The sequence below is a fragment of the Aulonocara stuartgranti genome (assembly GCF_965226115.1).
Source record: "Aulonocara stuartgranti genome assembly, chromosome: 16".
NCBI classification, from domain to species: domain Eukaryota; kingdom Metazoa; phylum Chordata; class Actinopteri; order Cichliformes; family Cichlidae; genus Aulonocara; species Aulonocara stuartgranti.
In genome coordinates, this window is record NC_138952.1 from 35,587,646 (window position 1) to 35,605,337 (window position 17,692).

Below are 17,692 nucleotides of genomic sequence, written 5' to 3' on the forward strand. Positions count from 1 at the left end.
CTTGTGGTCTATTTATATGTTGCATCTGAATTCTTCCTCCAGCACTTATCTACTTGTGCTGGTGTAATCTAATGTTATAGCTGTTGCATCATCTCCTGAGGATTCGTCTCCTCCTTCTTACACTAATCATTGCTGTCAGAGGTTTTTCTTGTGACACAGATGGGCGAGTGTGCAACTGTTCTTCGGAAACATGCCAGAAATATGCGATGCTCAGCTCTAAACACTGTAGGTGAGGAAAAAGCTCAGCGAAAAACTGATCAGTGCAGCTAATCTTAGTGTGATTCATCTTAATATTTTCCTCCAAAAACCTTGGCTGTGACAGGGCCAGACAAAGAGCAATCCTGGAGGCTTGATTTATTGCACTGTGTACCCTGCCCGGGACAGGGTCACCAGGTCCCTACCCTGGAGCTTGGCCCGGCGTAGAGGCTCCAGAGTGAGGGTCTGGTGACTGAGCCTTAATCCGTATGGCCTGACCAGGCTCTGTGTCCATTCTCCTATGGGTCCACTACCACAGGAGTCTATAGGGGTTTGATAGTCTTTGGATTGGGTGGCAGTCAGAGGCAGAGGTCCTGGCATTCTGATGCCCAGCTTCCAAAACTGGCCTGTGGCACAGGGAACGTCACCTCTCTGGTGGGGAAGGAGCCTGAGCTGGTGTGTGAGGTCGGGAGATACCGACTATATATAGCTGGGCTCATCTCAGCGCATAATTCTGGCTGTGGAACAAGGTTTCTGGAGAGGGATGGGACTTATTTCCACTGAAGATCCCCTATGTGAAAGGTGGTGGGCTCCTCAGGATTCGCTGCATGCATATTGGGGTTTTCCCTGGTGGACAAGTGGGTAGCTTCCCTGCACCTCAGAGTCAGGGAGTGGGTCCTCATGTTGTTTTTTCCTCTGTGCCAAATGATGGTTCACTGTACCCAGGCTTCTTAGAGTGGCTTTGTTGTGTGAAGGACTCTAATCCACGGACTCCGCTGTTCTGCTGGGGGTCTGCAGGGTCACCAACATGGGAAGTGATAGTGTGATCTGGGGGGAGTGTGACTGAGAGAAACGGCCTATCTGATCTGCGATGACTCACTTATGACTGGGGGGGAGGTCACTGACATTGAATGTCCTTCACTGACATGCTTGAAGGAGATTCAAAGCTCTTCTTTGCATGTTTCTGCCTTTTGCTCCATTCTCTCTAAACATGATCGCACTTCAATAATGTTGAGGTCTGCGCTCCGGGGAGGCTAAACCCTGACTGATATTTTTTCATTGTGTGTTTGTGTTGGCAGTGTGTTTGAGATCATTGTCATGCTAAAATATGAACTTGCTGCCAATCAGACTCTTTCTACAAGGAAACAGATGGTGGATCAAAATCTGACAGTACTATGTTCATAATTCCCTAAATTTTGACAAGATCCCCAACAACCCCAGTCTGAAATGAACCAACCACGGCACAGCGTCCACTATCTTTTACAGATGACTCTTACTGTTGTGCCTCTTTCCTGATCTCTTGGGATTCATCACTCCATAAAACCCACATTTATCTTTAGTAGTTTTCAAAATGTTCATGTTCAAACTCAGCCTCAGATTTCAATTTGCAAAAAAAGGAAAAGAAAAAATAGCATGAAAGTGTGAAAACCTTTTAAAAAGTATATCTTAAAAACTATAAGATTCTAAAATGAAAAACAATCATTATAACAAACTTTAAACATTTTATTCAGATCAGAGATGGTGCAGCAGAAAATATTCTAAAAATCTGAGACTGAAGGTCTTGAAATTGAAAAACACGCAAACATTTAACAAAATTATTCTCTGATTTATAAAAGTCCACGATCTTGTTCCATCTACTTGTATTTTTGTTTTTGCCATACAACGCGTCATATTTGCTCAGTCAGCATGAAAATGAAATAAAAGTGTCATGTTCTTCATTTTGTATCCAAGAATTTCATATTAAATGCTTTTCAGCGATGTACCATTCAGAAATGGTCACTATAGTGGTGCAGAGCTTGAATCCATAATCTATTTACATTAAACACTTTTTATCTATGACACAAACACAGTAGATAAAAACTGGGGAAAAGCCATGATTGGTGGATAACTTGCTCTACTTCCTGAGGCACAGCAGTGATCACAGGATCAACAGTTGATGCTGTGAAGTAGTAAACTCATTTTTCAGTATCACCCACTTGCATTAATTGAAGAACTTGAAGAAAAAAGTGGCACAGCATTATCTGAATGTGTCTGTCCCCACATGTTAAATGTTAATGTCTTGTCTTGTTAAACGTCTCACGTTACCAAGTCACAACATAGCATGTGCCCTCTCTCTCTCTCTTTGTTAAGACAAAAACAGAAAGTACCGTATAGATGTGACAGTGAAAACTGTCTTCATTTGAGAACAGAACTGCATCCCTAATAAAGATGAGTACGGCTCGGAAGATGAAGGAGAGGAAGAGCTGGACATGGATAAAGTTGCGTGTGCAGTGGAGCCTCCTGAGGATTGTGGGACACAGACATGGATCAAATGTTATAATCGTTCATGTTATTTGATAACATGTATATCATAGATAATGTAAATGTGTATATACATGCATATATTTGGTGGTGATAATATATACATGTTAAATTATAAATTATGTATTGAGAATAGATTATTTAACCCTCTAAGGTCATCGTCACTGGTAAACCTTACCATAACAAAAAAGTTACATTTTTGTTTGTAACCTTTTGGGCTCTACTTCTACTCCAATGAAAAGAAAAAAAAACAGTAATTATTGACAATTATTAACTGACACTTATCGAGTATTTACATTTTTCCACAAACGTTCTTTGCTTTTCTGCAACAGATATCAAAAGTTTAGGGTTTGGAGCTCAGACGGTTAATGTGACAACTGAAGTCTTCATGATTTAAGAGTGATTAAACGTGCTAATTTCTTCTTCTTAGTGAAGTCATCAGTTCATAGATCAAATATATTGTAATAAAAATATATTGTGAGGAATTCCCTATGTTGCATTCATTTCTCCAACAACAAAATTTCTTTATTTCTTCATCGTATTTGTGGCATTTCAGATAAAGTGGAGATTCAGATGCAGCACTGTGTTATTTTGCAACGCTGCAAATGTTTGACTCACAGTAATGACGATTTGTAGTTGGACCTTTAATTACATGTTTTATTATTAAAAGAAAATTATTGTTAAGAAAATAATTATATTGAGTTTTACTAAAAGGGCAAAAATCAGTCATCAACACTTGGGCCATATATGCTTACAGTACATAACCATTTGTAAAGTATAGATAACTTAAGGATTATAAATCTACCCTCTGGATCTATAACTGTGATCTGTAATGATTGTGCTAAGCTAAAAGGTTTGTTGAAGCCTGCAGACTCGAATACTGTACTACTCAGCCAACTCTTCCCTCTTTTTCTACAAACGCTTCACAAATCTACCTTTGCCTGAAGCATTTACCAGTGAGTTGCATAAAAGGTGAGATGCATTCATCAGAGTATAAATGTGTGTGAATGTTGGATAAGAAGCACTTAAGCATAGGAAAAGTGCTTGTGTGAATGGGTAAATGAGGCATGTTGTATAAAGCACTTTGCTCTGGGAGAGTAGAAAAGCACTATATAAGAATCAGTCCATATACCAGACATGCTAAAATTGTTTTCATGGTTCAGCTCTTATCATTTAAAGCTTTAACCTCCTAAGACCTGAACTCTTCCACGGCATGCCATTTGATATTTGGGCTGATTGGGACCCGATCAATGTAAAAACAAAGAAACACCAGATTTTTTTTTTTTACCCAATTTTTGTTCCTAAGAAAAATGAGAGCCACGTATGAGGACATTCGTTTTAAAATTTGATGGAACAATGGTAGTATAATGTCCTCGTAAGTGGATATCAGGCCCTTGTAGAGCAAAATTGAGTATTTTGGTCTAGACAACCCAAAATGTGATGCCCACATATGTGGACGCAGGTCCTAGGAGGTTGAAGTGGGCACAGGTGGTGTTGAAAGTTAGAAAAAAAAATCAGCCACAGATACAGGTTCTCTTTTTTTTCTATAGACTTTTAGATTTTGGCTGGACAAATGGGATGAGAGCAGAGGAACCTCCAGGATGCTGTGTTCATAGTTTAAATGATGAATTAAGACCAGAGTTAGCTGGATCTTAATTCAGTGATCTCCATAAATCACTTGATGCTCTTGTTTTCAAAACTTTTTTCAAAAAAGTGCTAACAAATCAGTATACTTACATCATTGACAAATAGCATAAGTCATTTTATGAGTTAAAAATACTTACACTGTACTTAAATTACTTACACTGTACTTACATTTCTTGCAGTGCTATTTGTGTCCTGAAAAATACCTCAAAGTTATACAGCCTGCACCCCAGTACAGCATACTTACAGTGTAAGATGGGGAAGTATTGTTTGTTTTTCCAGAAATTACCATGAAATTATGAAGTAATCAACACGCACTTAAAAATACATAGGATGTTTTAAAATTACTTACAAATTACTTACAATAGAAGGTGTTTTTTAAAATTCATGTAAATTCAAATGATATTACATTTAGTTACAGGGTAGTTAGTCATGGGCCTAATAGCTCTTATAATGTAAATGTCTTATAATAAATCAAATAACTACTTTCTAATAACATCTGTAATAATTGTGCCTCACACACAGTTGGTAAAGTAACAGACAGTGTTGTACGCAGATATTGTTGTTTGTTAATTCTCTCATCACTGACCTCAGAAGGGAGAGAATAGCAACAGCTGTGATGAGGAAGACAAGGGAAACACTGTAACCCACAGAGTACATGATTCTCACAAACAGGAAGTACCTCTGGGAGCTGTGCACCTGGGAAAAACATGAATATATCCAGTGAGTTCAGCAGCAGCAGATTTTTGCATGACTATGTATCTATTTATCTCATTGGACGAAAGGCAAGAATATTTTTGGTATCATAACTTTCAACACTGCCACAACACTGCCATGTAAACAGGATTAATTCAAACTGAACTGGCAGCCCTCACCCTGCATCTGCAGGGTTCCTGCACGTTCCTTCTATGTGCGGAGAGTGTGAGAAGAGGCAGAGGAAGACAGAAGACTAAGGCTACGTTCACACGTACACGCAGATTTTTCTATGCGTTTGCACCTTTTGTCCCCTCGTAAACGGCGTTTTCGGTCACTGAAAACGGAAAATCTCCATTTTCAAAAAAACAGAATAACGAGGGGATGGGAAACAAAAGGAAAACACAGCTGGAACTAATCTGACACAACGAGAAAGGGAGGAAGCAAAACTGAACACTTTGAACACAGGACAAGGGATTATCAAAAAAATAGGAAACATGAGACACACACTAAGAAGCGGGCTTGACACAAGGACTGGGAGGAAACAGACATGGGGACATAACCGAGTGGGGAGACAGGTTTTGTTACCGCCCCCCGTTCAGTTAGTTCGATGGGTGACTGAGTGCTACAGCATGAAAGGAAGAAGGAAGAGGCTTACTTCTAGAGGAAGGCTTTCATTAAAGCCATACTCGCATGCTATATCATGTGGAGGGTAGGGATCAGTCCAGCCAAGCTCTGTGCAGTTCCTGAAAACTTGCCCTACAGAAATGGAACACATACATACAATGTGTTTTATTGTTAACACATAAAAAACAATAGCAGAAATTTAGGGTTTTTTTTGTAATATATAGGATAAAGGTTAATCTAGTTCAACCCCCTGGAGACAATGAGTGTGTGAATCTAATTATACCACAATCCAAGAGGTTCACTCCAGCTCACCACGGACATCAAGGTAAGACCTACAGTATCTAACATCCCTGTGTTGTTGTTTCTTTGTTGTCAGGAGTGTTGGTCCAGGATCAACATTGCAACTGAACAATCATGTCTTTGTGATGCCATTACTGTGCAATGTGGGGGAAAATGTACTTGTTTATAGAAAACTCTTTTCTGGTAGAAATAGTAAGCATTTCAAGTGTTTTCTTTATTAATTTATACAATATATTAATATATTTATGATACATATAATAAATATATTGTGAACTTGGTTGTGCTGTTATATTAAACTTATGTTAGTTTGTTCATGTTTGCTTTTAATAACATTAGCTTGTTTCTTGGTTAATGCTAACTGAATGCTCAGACAGCATCACTGGTAAATTGTGATACTGATTCTAGACTTACATTATTATTATGATGTAGAAACTACAGCAACACAGGGATATCAAATCATGTGACTAACATAGCCAAGCTATGAGTTTAAAAATATGCACTACTGTATGGCCCTACTACTAACCAGTGGTGTGTAGAAATCCAGGACATGGCTGAGACACAACATCTCCAACTGCAGCATGGGGCCAACAGTTAACATGGTCCCACCATCCCCTGCATTCTGTCAAAAAAAGAAAATCAAATTTTCAAAGAAAATCAAATTTCACTTTGTTCACAGCTCAGGTGATTGCTAAAGCACAGCGTGGGTGTGGGAGGAGTTTGGTGAGGCCATGGAAACAGACTTTTGGCTTGAGGCAATTCTGGTGCAGGTGGAGTGCTGCTGACTTCAACTAGCTGGATGGTGGAGGGAATACTTTGATGACCTCCTTAATCCCACTGACAGCATCCCTTGGGGTATACTTAGGTGGTGCTTAAGGACTATGGGGCCCGTTACAAGCTACAACCGTGTACAATTGTGACAAGAGCTTGTCTGAAATGCCAACAATAAGAGGGATTCATTTCTGGTGAGGTGCCCTTTTTAGTGAATTTCTAGGTGAAGCCAAGTGACTGAAGGCTTGCGCGTTGGTGGCCTCATCGTCTCATCTGTCCCTTTTTTGTAGATGATGTGGTCCTGTTGGTTTCATCAGGTAGTGTGAGCATCGAGCTCACACTGGAGCGATTTGCAGTCTATTGTGAGAGAATGGGAATGAGAATCAGGTCTGAGTTCATAGCGGTCAGCCAGAAAAGGCTGGAGTAGCCACTTCGTGTAAGAGAAGAGTTTCTTCTCCAAGTGGAGGAGTTTAGGTATCTCATTTGATCATGAGTGAGAGATCCTGACAGATGGATTGGATAGTGACCGAAAAACAAGTCGGGGAGATTAATTTTCCTCAAAGTTTTTGCTGGGCTTTCCTCTAGAACAGAAAGAAAAGTGAATAGTTCAGTGTGGCTCATTCAAGACAGGCTCAGAGTAGAGCCACTGCTCCTCCACATCGCAAGGTAGTGATGTGCGGATCGATCCTGAAATATCGATTCCTCCGATACCAATCATTTATGTTCTAGAATCGATTCTCACATTAAAATATCGATATTTTAGTAATTTAGGGTTAATTTGTAGTTTATCATTAACAGGAACACAGTGGAAAGAAACTATAACATTCGGATTTTCTAGATTCAAAGGAACTACTTCCTCTTCCGCCTTTCATAGTCATGTGCGAAATACGGCTGTATAAATGTCTCGCAGCCCCTTGGCGTGCGCACTCACAACAATGGCTGAGCGTAATTGTGCGGATGTATTTTACCTCCACAAACAGCTGAGACGTGGTTTGCAATAAATGTGGCAAAAAAGTGAGGTGTTGTGGCTATACTTGCCAACCTTGAGACCTCAGAATTAGGGAGACATTCAAAAGGGCTGTTTGGGGGGATAAATATATTTTACAGTGTTTATTTATCGGATAAAATACGTTAAATGTCACCGTTATTATTGGCCGGCCCGGAAACAGCGGGGGTGTCCAAATTCAGAGGCTGCTTCCACCTGAGGACCCGGCACGAGCTCCCTCGGTGGAGTGAAACTCTGCCGTCTGTTCCTTGCTCTCTAAAATATAACCGGGCGCTGACGTAAACTCTCGACCATCTCTCACTTCTGTTTAATCATTTTCTGTTTGACGTTTATTCAGCTGTGTGAAAACCCCGGAGGAACCCTCCCGAGGGATTAATAAAGTTTAATTTAATTTAATCTAATCTAATAACTTTAATCTCAGCCAAACCGATTTACTCACGAACAAATAAAACACTGAAAAAGCCAAACAATAACATTTTTAAGTTATCAAAGTGACTTATATATCATGTTTAACCCGAGTGGTGAAAGCCCGTGGGGGTTTGAAGACGATGTGTCGGTCGGCTCAGATGTTTGAAGTTTACACAGCTACATTCTCACCTGAAAATATGTTAAAAGGTTTTTTGCGACCCAGAAAGAGAAATAAGAGTAATATTAAAACTAAGACGCTGCCGCCATTGTTGGAAACTGGAATTGGCTGGGCCGCGCTATGAATTCTGCAATATGGTTTTTCAACTTTGTTGTCTGGGTGGAAAATCTGGAGAAAGGTGGGATTCTCCCGGAAAAATTGGGAGGGTTGGCATGTATGGTTGTGGCAACATCACTAACCTCGTCAAACACCTCAGAGTAAATCATATCACAGAATATGACGAGCGTATGTTGAGGCGAACTGAAGAGGAGGAGAGGGACAGGTGCTGCTAGGGTGAGAGTCTCTCACGGAGTCCTTTAGTGCTGCAGGCAGGCAACGTGTTCAAATAGCACAACTTCAGTTTTTTATTTCTATATGATGAACTCTGCATTATTAAGTGATAAGAACAAGTAATCTGATGTCCTGTAATCATTATGATGCTATAATTTGAGATACAATAAATAAAATCTGTTTTTGTACAAAGTATCGGATCAGTATCGTCGATACCACCCTGGATATTACTTGGTATCGGATCGGAAAGGAAATCAGTGGTATCGCACATCACGATCGCAAGGTAACAGTTGCGGTAGTTCAGCCTTCCAACTAGGTCGGCTCCTGGAAACCTCCCGTGTGAGGCATTCCAAACGTGTCCTTCTGGGAGGAGGCCCCAGGGTAAACCTAAGGTACAATGGAGATATTGTATCTCTTTGATGGCCTGATATATCTCAGTGCTCCGGGGGATACGTTTGATAAGGGGCCTAGGGAGAATGAGGTTTGAGCTTCTCTGCTCAGGCTGCTGCTGCCACCAAATCACAATAACAGGTGCCTTTGGCGTTGTAAAAATAAAATAAAATAGAATTGAATTGCCCCCACAAGGCACCATTGGAGAGATGGAAAAAAGTATTTGGATGGATGGAGGGATAGATAATAATAATAGTCAGGAAAATGTGTAATATGTACAGTACAGACACCTGTTAATTAAAATTGTTCCTTATCTGAACATCTTCCAGGTTTTTGTGTCAAAGAATGTGCAAAAAATAAATCCACTGGTACTTACTGTCTATAGCTAAACTGAGAAATCATAAGGACCTTTTACTACAATCTATTCATGCAACACTTTTATACTATGCCTCTAAAACACTTTCTTACAGGTTCTTAAGGCATAAACTATCATGCACATACCAATGGATGCATCAAGAGCTGTCAAAGAGACTGAGCTCCCACACCAGAAATGCCATACCAGGTCGTCATGCAGCCGGACAGAATACTCTCAATGCTGCATCCATATACAGGGAGTGCAGAATTATTAGGCAAGTTGTATTTTTGAGGAATAATTTTATTATTGAACAACAACCATGTTCTCAATGAACCCAAAAAACTCATTAATATCAAAGCTGAATGTTTTTGGAAGTAGTTTTTAGTTTGTTTTTAGTTTGAGCTATTTTAGGGGGATATCTGTGTGTGCAGGTGACTATTACTGTGCATAATTATTAGGGAACTTAACAAAAAACAAATATATACCCATTTAAATTATTTATTTTTACCAGTGAAACCAATATAACATCTCCACATTCACAAATATACATTTCTGACATTCAAAAACAAAACAAAAACAAATCAGCGACCAATATAGCCACCTTTCTCTGCAAGGACACTCAAAAGCCTGCCATCCATGGATTCTGTCAGTGTTTTGATCTGTTCACCATCAACATTGCGTGCAGCAGCAACCACAGCCTCCCAGACACTGTTCAGAGAGGTGTACTGTTTTCCCTCCTTGTAAATCTCACATTTGATGATGGACCACAGGTTCTCAATGGGGTTCAGATCAGGTGAACAAGGAGGCCATGTCATTAGTTTTTCTTCTTTTATACCCTTTCTTGCCAGCCACGCTGTGGAGTACTTGGACGCGTGTGATGGAGCATTGTCCTGCATGAAAATCATGTTTTTCTTGAAGGATGCAGACTTCTTCCTGTACCACTGCTTGAAGAAGGTGTCTTCCAGAAACTGGCAGTAGGACTGGGAGTTGAGCTTGACTCCATCCTCAACCCGAAAAGGCCCCACAAGCTCATCTTTGATGATACCAGCCCAAACCAGTACTCCACCTCCACCTTGTTGGCGTCTGAGTGGGACTGGAGCTCTCTGCCCTTTACCAATCCAGCCACGGGCCCATCCATCTGGCCCATCAAGACTCACTCTCATTTCATCAGTCCATAAAACCTTAGAAAAACCAGTCTTGAGATATTTCTTGGCCAAGTCTTGACGTTTCAGCTTGTGTGTCTTGTTCAGTGGTGGTCGTCTTTCAGCCTTTCTTACCTTGGCCATGTCTCTGAGTATTGCACACCTTGTGCTTTTGGGCACTCCAGTGATGTTGCAGCTCTGAAATATGGCCAAACTGGTGGCAAGTGGCATCTTGGCAGCTGCACGCTTGACTTTTCTCAGTTCATGGGCAGTTATTTTGCGCCTTGGTTTTTCCACACGCTTCTTGCGACCCTGTTGACTATTTTGAATGAAACGCTTGATTGTTCGATGATCACGCTTCAGAAGCTTTGCAATTTTGAGACTGCTGCATCCCTCTGCAAGATATCTCACTATTTTTGACTTTTCTGAGCCTGTCAAGTCCTTCTTTTGACCCATTTTGCCAAAGGAAAGGACGTTGCCTAATAATTATGCACACCTGATATAGGGTGTTGATGTCATTAGACCACACCCCTTCTCATTACAGAGATGCACATCACCTAATATGCTTAATTTCGAGCCTATACAGCTTGGAGTAAGACAACATGCATGTAGAGGATGATGTGGACAAAATACTCATTTGCCTAATAATTCTGCACTCCCTGTACAGGTGAAAATAGAGCAACAGGACCGCTAGTCTTTGATTTTATTTATTTTCTGCTGTGTTTTACTTGCATTTATTTGAAAGACTGAGTGTAAACACAAAATTTTTTTTATTTTATGTGCTGGAATGTGCAGAAAATAGGTTTAAATATTAAACAAATTTCTTCCAGTCAGAGAATGCTGCATATAATTACATTTTTGCTTGATGCATAAAGTTAAAAGGTTAAAACTGATAAAACAAGTTTTAAAAAGAGACTTTTCCATTTGATTACATTTTGTATGATGAATTATGCAGAAAAAGTAGAATTGGGCTGAAAGATCTATCGCTTTATCACCTATTCAGGTTGTAAATCATGTTTTTAAAAAGTAACTAAGCAACTAAGTAATTAATTACTTTTGAAAATAAGTAATCACTAAAGTAACGGGATTACTTTTTGGGGGAAGTAATCAGTAATTAGTTACTGATTACTTTTTTCAAGTAACTTGACCAACACTGAAAGGGACAAGTTACCTAGGGTTTTATTGTGCATGTTTTGCTGTGTTTTACTATTTTAATATTTTAATATTGACGTCGACATCTGGTTATAGGCAGGTCAAGACATTGTGCTCTGGATGAAGCTCAGGAAGTAGAGATGGTCATCTACTAATCAGAAGGTTGGCGATTTGATCCCTGCATGCTAAATATCCCTGGATAGTAACAAGATAGGAACCCCAGTTTGCTCTTGCTTGCATCCATCACAGTACTAATGTGTGTACAATGGGATTGTATGAATGGGGGAATGAGGCAAGTTGTATAAACTGCTTTGAGAGCTCAGGTAGAGTAGAAAAGTGCTATATAAAAAATCCATATAGGGGAATACCCCTTGGAATCAAAGACTTGGACCCTTTAAATAGCGAGCTGATCCAAACTTCCTGTATTGGAGCAATGGGCCAATCCGAAGCACAATCTTGGGTTAACAACTCAGTTAGGAATATAATATAATGCCCTTCTATTCCTCTTATTTTTGTAACATATATTCTGGTCAGTGTTTATTTTTCAAAAACACAGTTGTTAGTAAATGAAAAAGCATTGCACATTGTTGGAGCTATTTGTTCTGTTGGATGTTTGGTTGGCCAAATGAAAGGAATCACAACTACACACATAAACATCTTTTTCACTTACTAACAACTGTGTGCCCTTAGACCGCCTTTGCAGATGTGCACAAATTTAAGGAAAGTGTGCATAAAGGGCTTCAAATGTCTTCTAAATAGTCCTCAGATGCTGGGTGGTGGTCTAAGCCCTCACAGGCTTTGTTGAGACTGGAGGTGGAAGTCTGTGTGCCTTTTCTCAGTATTTGTCAGTTTTCATCTTGTGTTCTGCCTGTTCGACTGAGGACATTTTCTAAACACAAGCTAAACCAAACAAAAGATGACAGCTTGACTACTAAATAGTGCCTTTACTGTTAGACTGCTTTCCTCTCCATCAACCTCAAACTTTTTCTCACCAGTGCAGAAGGAGTTACTCTACTCCTTCTCTAGCAATATATACTTCAGAAAATAGACATTTTTCCCTAATTAAATTCTATCTAAGACTTTCTCTAACCTCTAGCTGAATACACAGTCAGAATAAATTAAGACAATTTTATTAAATATATAAAAAAGCTGCTGTTCAGTCAAATGATTTAATAACTAAATATTAATTATTATTTTTATTCATAATAAATTGGTGTCATTCCCCATTAAATTACTAATATAAATATAAAATATAAATATATGCAGCACTTTTTTGGACATTGCAAAATCAGAACTGCAATATTATTGCAATATTATTACTAGTGTTGTTGTATGTTGTACTGTGTATGTGACGAATTTAATTAAATATCTCACTTTTATATAATTCAGCTAATTGTTTTGTCAAACACTATCACCGGCACTACATTTTGTATATGTCAGTTATTATGCAACACCAGATTTAATTAAAAAACTTTTAGGGCGATACAGAGATGGCTCATTAAACATATCTTGTTCGACCTCAGTGATATACAATGTAGGTTTGGTAGGTTTTTCCCCTAAATAATAAACACCTAGAAACGCCACTTTGAGTTTACTTGTCATTTCTGATACTTAGATTAGTTTGATGATATGAAACATATACGTGTGCCAAACATACAAAAAAATAGGAAATCAGGAAGGTGACAAACATCTATGTTTTCTGTAACATAGTTGCAGTGAATGAGAAGTAGATTTCTTCTCTATATATTCATATCCACCCGAAAAGCCAAAGGAAACTTTCACATTAGCTGTAAATGCTGTTGAATTGTGAATTAATTTATATGAGTAAAAAGAAAAAACAACAACAATGTATTTGCTCCTATCACGACACTAGCAGTGAGCTCCACTCTCCTCACACTTTTCCTGACTTTTCCAACTCAGATTCCATCCACATTTCATCTTGGACATGATGAGCCTTGTGGGTGTTTTCAATTTTACATCAAGTGAAGTGCTAACATAGTTGTGTGGATATCCCCGTCTCAATAAACATATTCACCAATGATTCCTCTCACTTGGGATGTGACTAACCAGTATCGGATCGCTGTTGAAAGTACTACAAAATGTTTTTTGTGAGGTTGTCTTGGGATGTATCATGCTTCCTTGCCTGAGGTTAGCTTCTGTTTCTGGGGATGAGGGTAGGGTATGCTCTCTTATCTTCTCCAGGTAAGCCAGGTTAGGCTTTTTGTGCAAGCTTTTCAGGTGGACTTTAAGGGTCATGGGATTTTTCTGCCTTTAGAAATGTCCCACATATTTGATCTTGTTCCACTACATGACACTTTTATCTGAAACATAGTCAATGGACTGGTTCTTATATAGCACTTTTCTACTCTGAGCACTCAAAGCGGTTATACAAAACTCGTTCATTTACCAAATCACACCCATTCGCACAAGCACTTTTTCTAAGCTTCCAATCTAACATTCACACACACATTCATACTCCAATGGATGCATCGGAGAGCAACATGGGGTTACTATCTTGTCCAAGGATATTTGGCATGAGGACTGGGGCAGACTGGGAATAGTCACATTCAGTGTGGACAGATCGGCAACACAGACGACGTGACTTTCCATCTGCTGGCATAAAGTAGCACAGCAAGAAAACAAACCAGAAACTGGACTTCATATTCACCCTAGATTAACATATGATCTCCCCACCCGCCCCCGCAAAAAAAAGACAAATGAACAAAAAACCCACACATTTTCTCTATAAATTCAGTTGACTTTAGTCAGTTTTGTGAATGCTCAATATAGTTTCAGTAAAAAAAAAATTCTGTGAAGGCTAATTGTTTTTTTCAGTTATTCAAATGTTTTTTACTTCTAGTTTTACTTATTTTGTTCGTTTCGAACGATAATAACCTTGCCTGCAGTTTTTATGACGCTGTCTACCCATCACAGTCACAAACATCTTTATGTTTTTCATTAAGATGTTTGCTGTGGTAAACAGGTAAATGGTAAAACAGACTATTACTCATTGCCTTGCATGTGCTAAAAACTCTGAAAATATCAAAGGCAACTCAGGATTCAGTACCTACTCAAAGGATACTTCAATACGCATATCGGAGAAGCCGAAAAGAACTTTCAGCCATGTTTACAGTATTATTCTTTAAATAGGCCAGGGATGCCAAATTGTGTCGATATCTCACAACAGAGCAGGACTACTGTTAAAAACATTTAACATGAAGGATGTGTCTGTTATTCATTACTGGAGATTACATGATGCCCTTTGGCCGTATGGAACTCTAAAAATGTGTGATGTCCTTGTGTATGCTATGAATCCACCTATCAACAGAACAGCTAATGTAATTTCTCTTCAGTACTCTCGTTTCCAGAACCAACCTGGGAGTGGAAACCATGGCAACACAAGATTTTTTTGTACTGCAAATGCTGTTAGCTGACAGATCATGCTATTACCTGCTGCAGTAATGGGGAAAAAGTATGCTGGGTTTCTTCTCAAGTTACCACATTCAGTTAAAATCATTACAGTTCACCATACAGCATTGCAATACCATCTACTCTGTCAATCTTCTTTCATCTTCAAACCTGCTGTTGAATCGAAGCTTGGGTTTAAATAGACAGGGAAAGCCTGGATTTAAAGATCTAAACACAGAGGTTTCCTTCACTAAAGTCTTTGCACGGAGTAAAGGAGCCTTTAACTGATATTATTTAACTATAAACCAAGTTTACCCGTAGAAAAGATTTGGAGGGGAATGTTATGACAACAGCACTGCCAAGGGTGGAGAGGGAGCAACACTGGAAAAGCATATGGAAGGATGCAACACATAAGCAGGACCCAGTGACCATCACAGTGGCAGACATCTAAGAAAGAGTCTCACCTATGATGAAGAGTTGTACAGCACAGACCATGACATGAGCCACATATAGTGGATAAAGAAGCTAACTGCACTGTATGAACATCTGGCAGCACAAATGAAAAAGCTGCTAATGAAAGAGATGCAACCAGAAGCGCTAACCAAAGGCCCGGCAGTCCTGATCCCCAAAGATTCCCAGAAGGCTCCGATCCCATCCTACTATTAGCTCAATACATGAGTTGGGCCCATAAAGATATTTTCTTAAACAGCAGTGGAACGAAACACCACCTGAATTGACTACCAGAAGGCCTATTGATTAATGCCTCATGTAGGGATCCTGGAATGCCTAGAACTATACAAAATCAACAGGCTGTATGAGCCCTCAGCAGGAATTCAATACGGATGTGACGAAAAATACCCTGCTTGGATAATAAGCTGACCATTGACATCAAGATGAGAAAGCTTCTAAAGCAAGTTTTCACTTATTGATTAAACCACTGAATGAACTGCACTGTCACAAGAATATGCATGTATTCATTTGGTGCTTTGGAAAATGTATAAATGTTTTTTAGGTGATTCTAGTCGCCTGATAAGTCTGTTTTACACTACTCAAATTCAAATTCAAATTTTATTTGTCACACACACACAACCATACACAGTATGACATGGGGGTGAAATGCTTGTAGCTGTACAATGCCCGACCATTAAATGACAGAAAAAAAGTTTTACAATATTTACAATTTACAATTTACTACAAAAATGTACAAATTAACTTAGGAATTTACAGTAAAGAATGTGCAAATAGCAGAAGAGATTATAAAGATAAGGATTATAAATTATAGGAATTATAGGATTATAGGAAATGTGTGGTGGTGCGTGTGGTGACGTGTGTGAGAGTCCAGTCTTATAGTGACGTGTGTGAGAGTCCAGTCTTATAGTGACGTGTTTGGGAGAGTCCAGTCCTACACCTGGTTCAGGGCCCGAATAACCTGGGGGAAGAAGCTCCTCCTCATTCTCTCTGTTTTGGCCTTAAGGGAGCGGAGGCGCTTCCCAGACCTCAACAGTGAGAAGAGTCCATTGTTGGGATGGGAGAGGTCCATCATAATCTTCCTAGCTTTGGACTTGCACCGCTTGGTGTAGATGGACAGCAGGTCAGGGAGCTCTGATTGAATGATGCGTTCTGCCGAGCGCACCACCCTTTGCAGATCTCGTCTGTCCTGCTTGGTGCTGTTCCCAAACCAGGTGCAGATGTTTGCCGTCAGGACGCTCTCGATGGTGCAGGAGTAGAAGTTCTTGAGCACCTTCAGTGGCAGATGGAAGTCTCTAAGTCTTCTGAGGAAGAAGAGACGCTGACGGGCTTTCTTAACCAGGGTGTTGATGTGACAGGACCATGACAGGTCCTGAGTGATGTGGACACCCAGGTATCGGAAACTGTCCACTCTCTCCACTGGCGTGCCACTGATGATGAGGGGTTTGTAATTCCTCGCCTGCTTTGTAGTGAAGTCCACGATCAGCTCCTTAGTCTTGCTGATGTTTAGGAGGAGGTTATTCTCCTGGCACCAGGTCTCCAGGTTCCTAATGTCCTCCAGGTAGGCCGTCTCGATGTTGTCGGAGATCAGGCCCACAACAGCAGTGTCGTCAGCAAACTTGACAATGGAGGTGGTGTCGGATGTGGCTACACAGTCATAAGTGTACAGTGAGTACAGCAGGGGGCTTAAAACACAGCCCTGAGGCACTCCAGTGCTGAGTGAGATGGAGGGGGAGACTTGTTTTCCCACCCTCACTGATTGGGGTCTGTCTGTGAGGAAGTTGAGGATCCACTGACACAGTGATGAGCTGAGTCCTAGATCCGTCAACTTGGTGAAAAGCTTAGAGGGAATTATTGTGTTGAATGCTGAACTGTAGTCCACGAACAGCATCCTAACATAATTCCCTCTGCCAGTGTCCAGGTGACTCAGGGATGTGTGGAGCAGGTGAGATATGGCATCGTCTGTGGAACGATTAGTCCGGTAAGCAAACTGAAGTGAGTCGATGGTGGGAGGAAGTGAAGAAGTGATGTGATCTCTCATCAGTCTTTCAAAACACTTCATCACAATTGAAGTCAGTGCTACTGGACGGTAGTCATTGTGGCAAGCGGGCTGTTGTTTCTTTGGAACAGGGACAATAATGGACTGTTTGAAGCACGCGGGAACCACAGCTTGGGCCAGGGAGAGGTTGAAGATCTCCGTGAACACCGGTGCTAGTTGATCAGCGCAGGCTCTAAGGACCCGGCCAGGGATTGCATCTGGTCCTGCTGCCTTCCTGGTGTTCACCCTCCTGAAGGTGTTCCTCACGGCATGCTCTGTGATGACGAAT

At 40.2% G+C, this 17,692-nt stretch overlaps 2 protein-coding genes across 5 annotated transcripts in view; one reads left to right on the top strand and one right to left on the bottom strand.

Moving 5' to 3' along the window:
* The window catches only part of LOC309690692 (E3 ubiquitin-protein ligase TRIM21-like), a 211,147-nt gene that overhangs the window by 99,807 nt on the left and 93,648 nt on the right, over positions 1 to 17,692 (top strand). The window lies entirely within an intron of this gene.
* The window catches only part of sctr (secretin receptor), a 60,735-nt gene that overhangs the window by 38,729 nt on the left and 4,314 nt on the right, over positions 1 to 17,692 (bottom strand). The window contains exons 3-6 of the mRNA XM_082508774.1: positions 6,284 to 6,379; positions 5,492 to 5,592; positions 4,730 to 4,839; positions 2,343 to 2,475 (exon numbers count right to left, since the gene is read on the bottom strand). Of these exons, the coding sequence (XP_082364900.1) occupies positions 2,343 to 2,475; positions 4,730 to 4,839; positions 5,492 to 5,592; positions 6,284 to 6,379 (440 nt within the window). The remainder of the gene's footprint in view (positions 1 to 2,342; positions 2,476 to 4,729; positions 4,840 to 5,491; positions 5,593 to 6,283; positions 6,380 to 17,692) is intronic.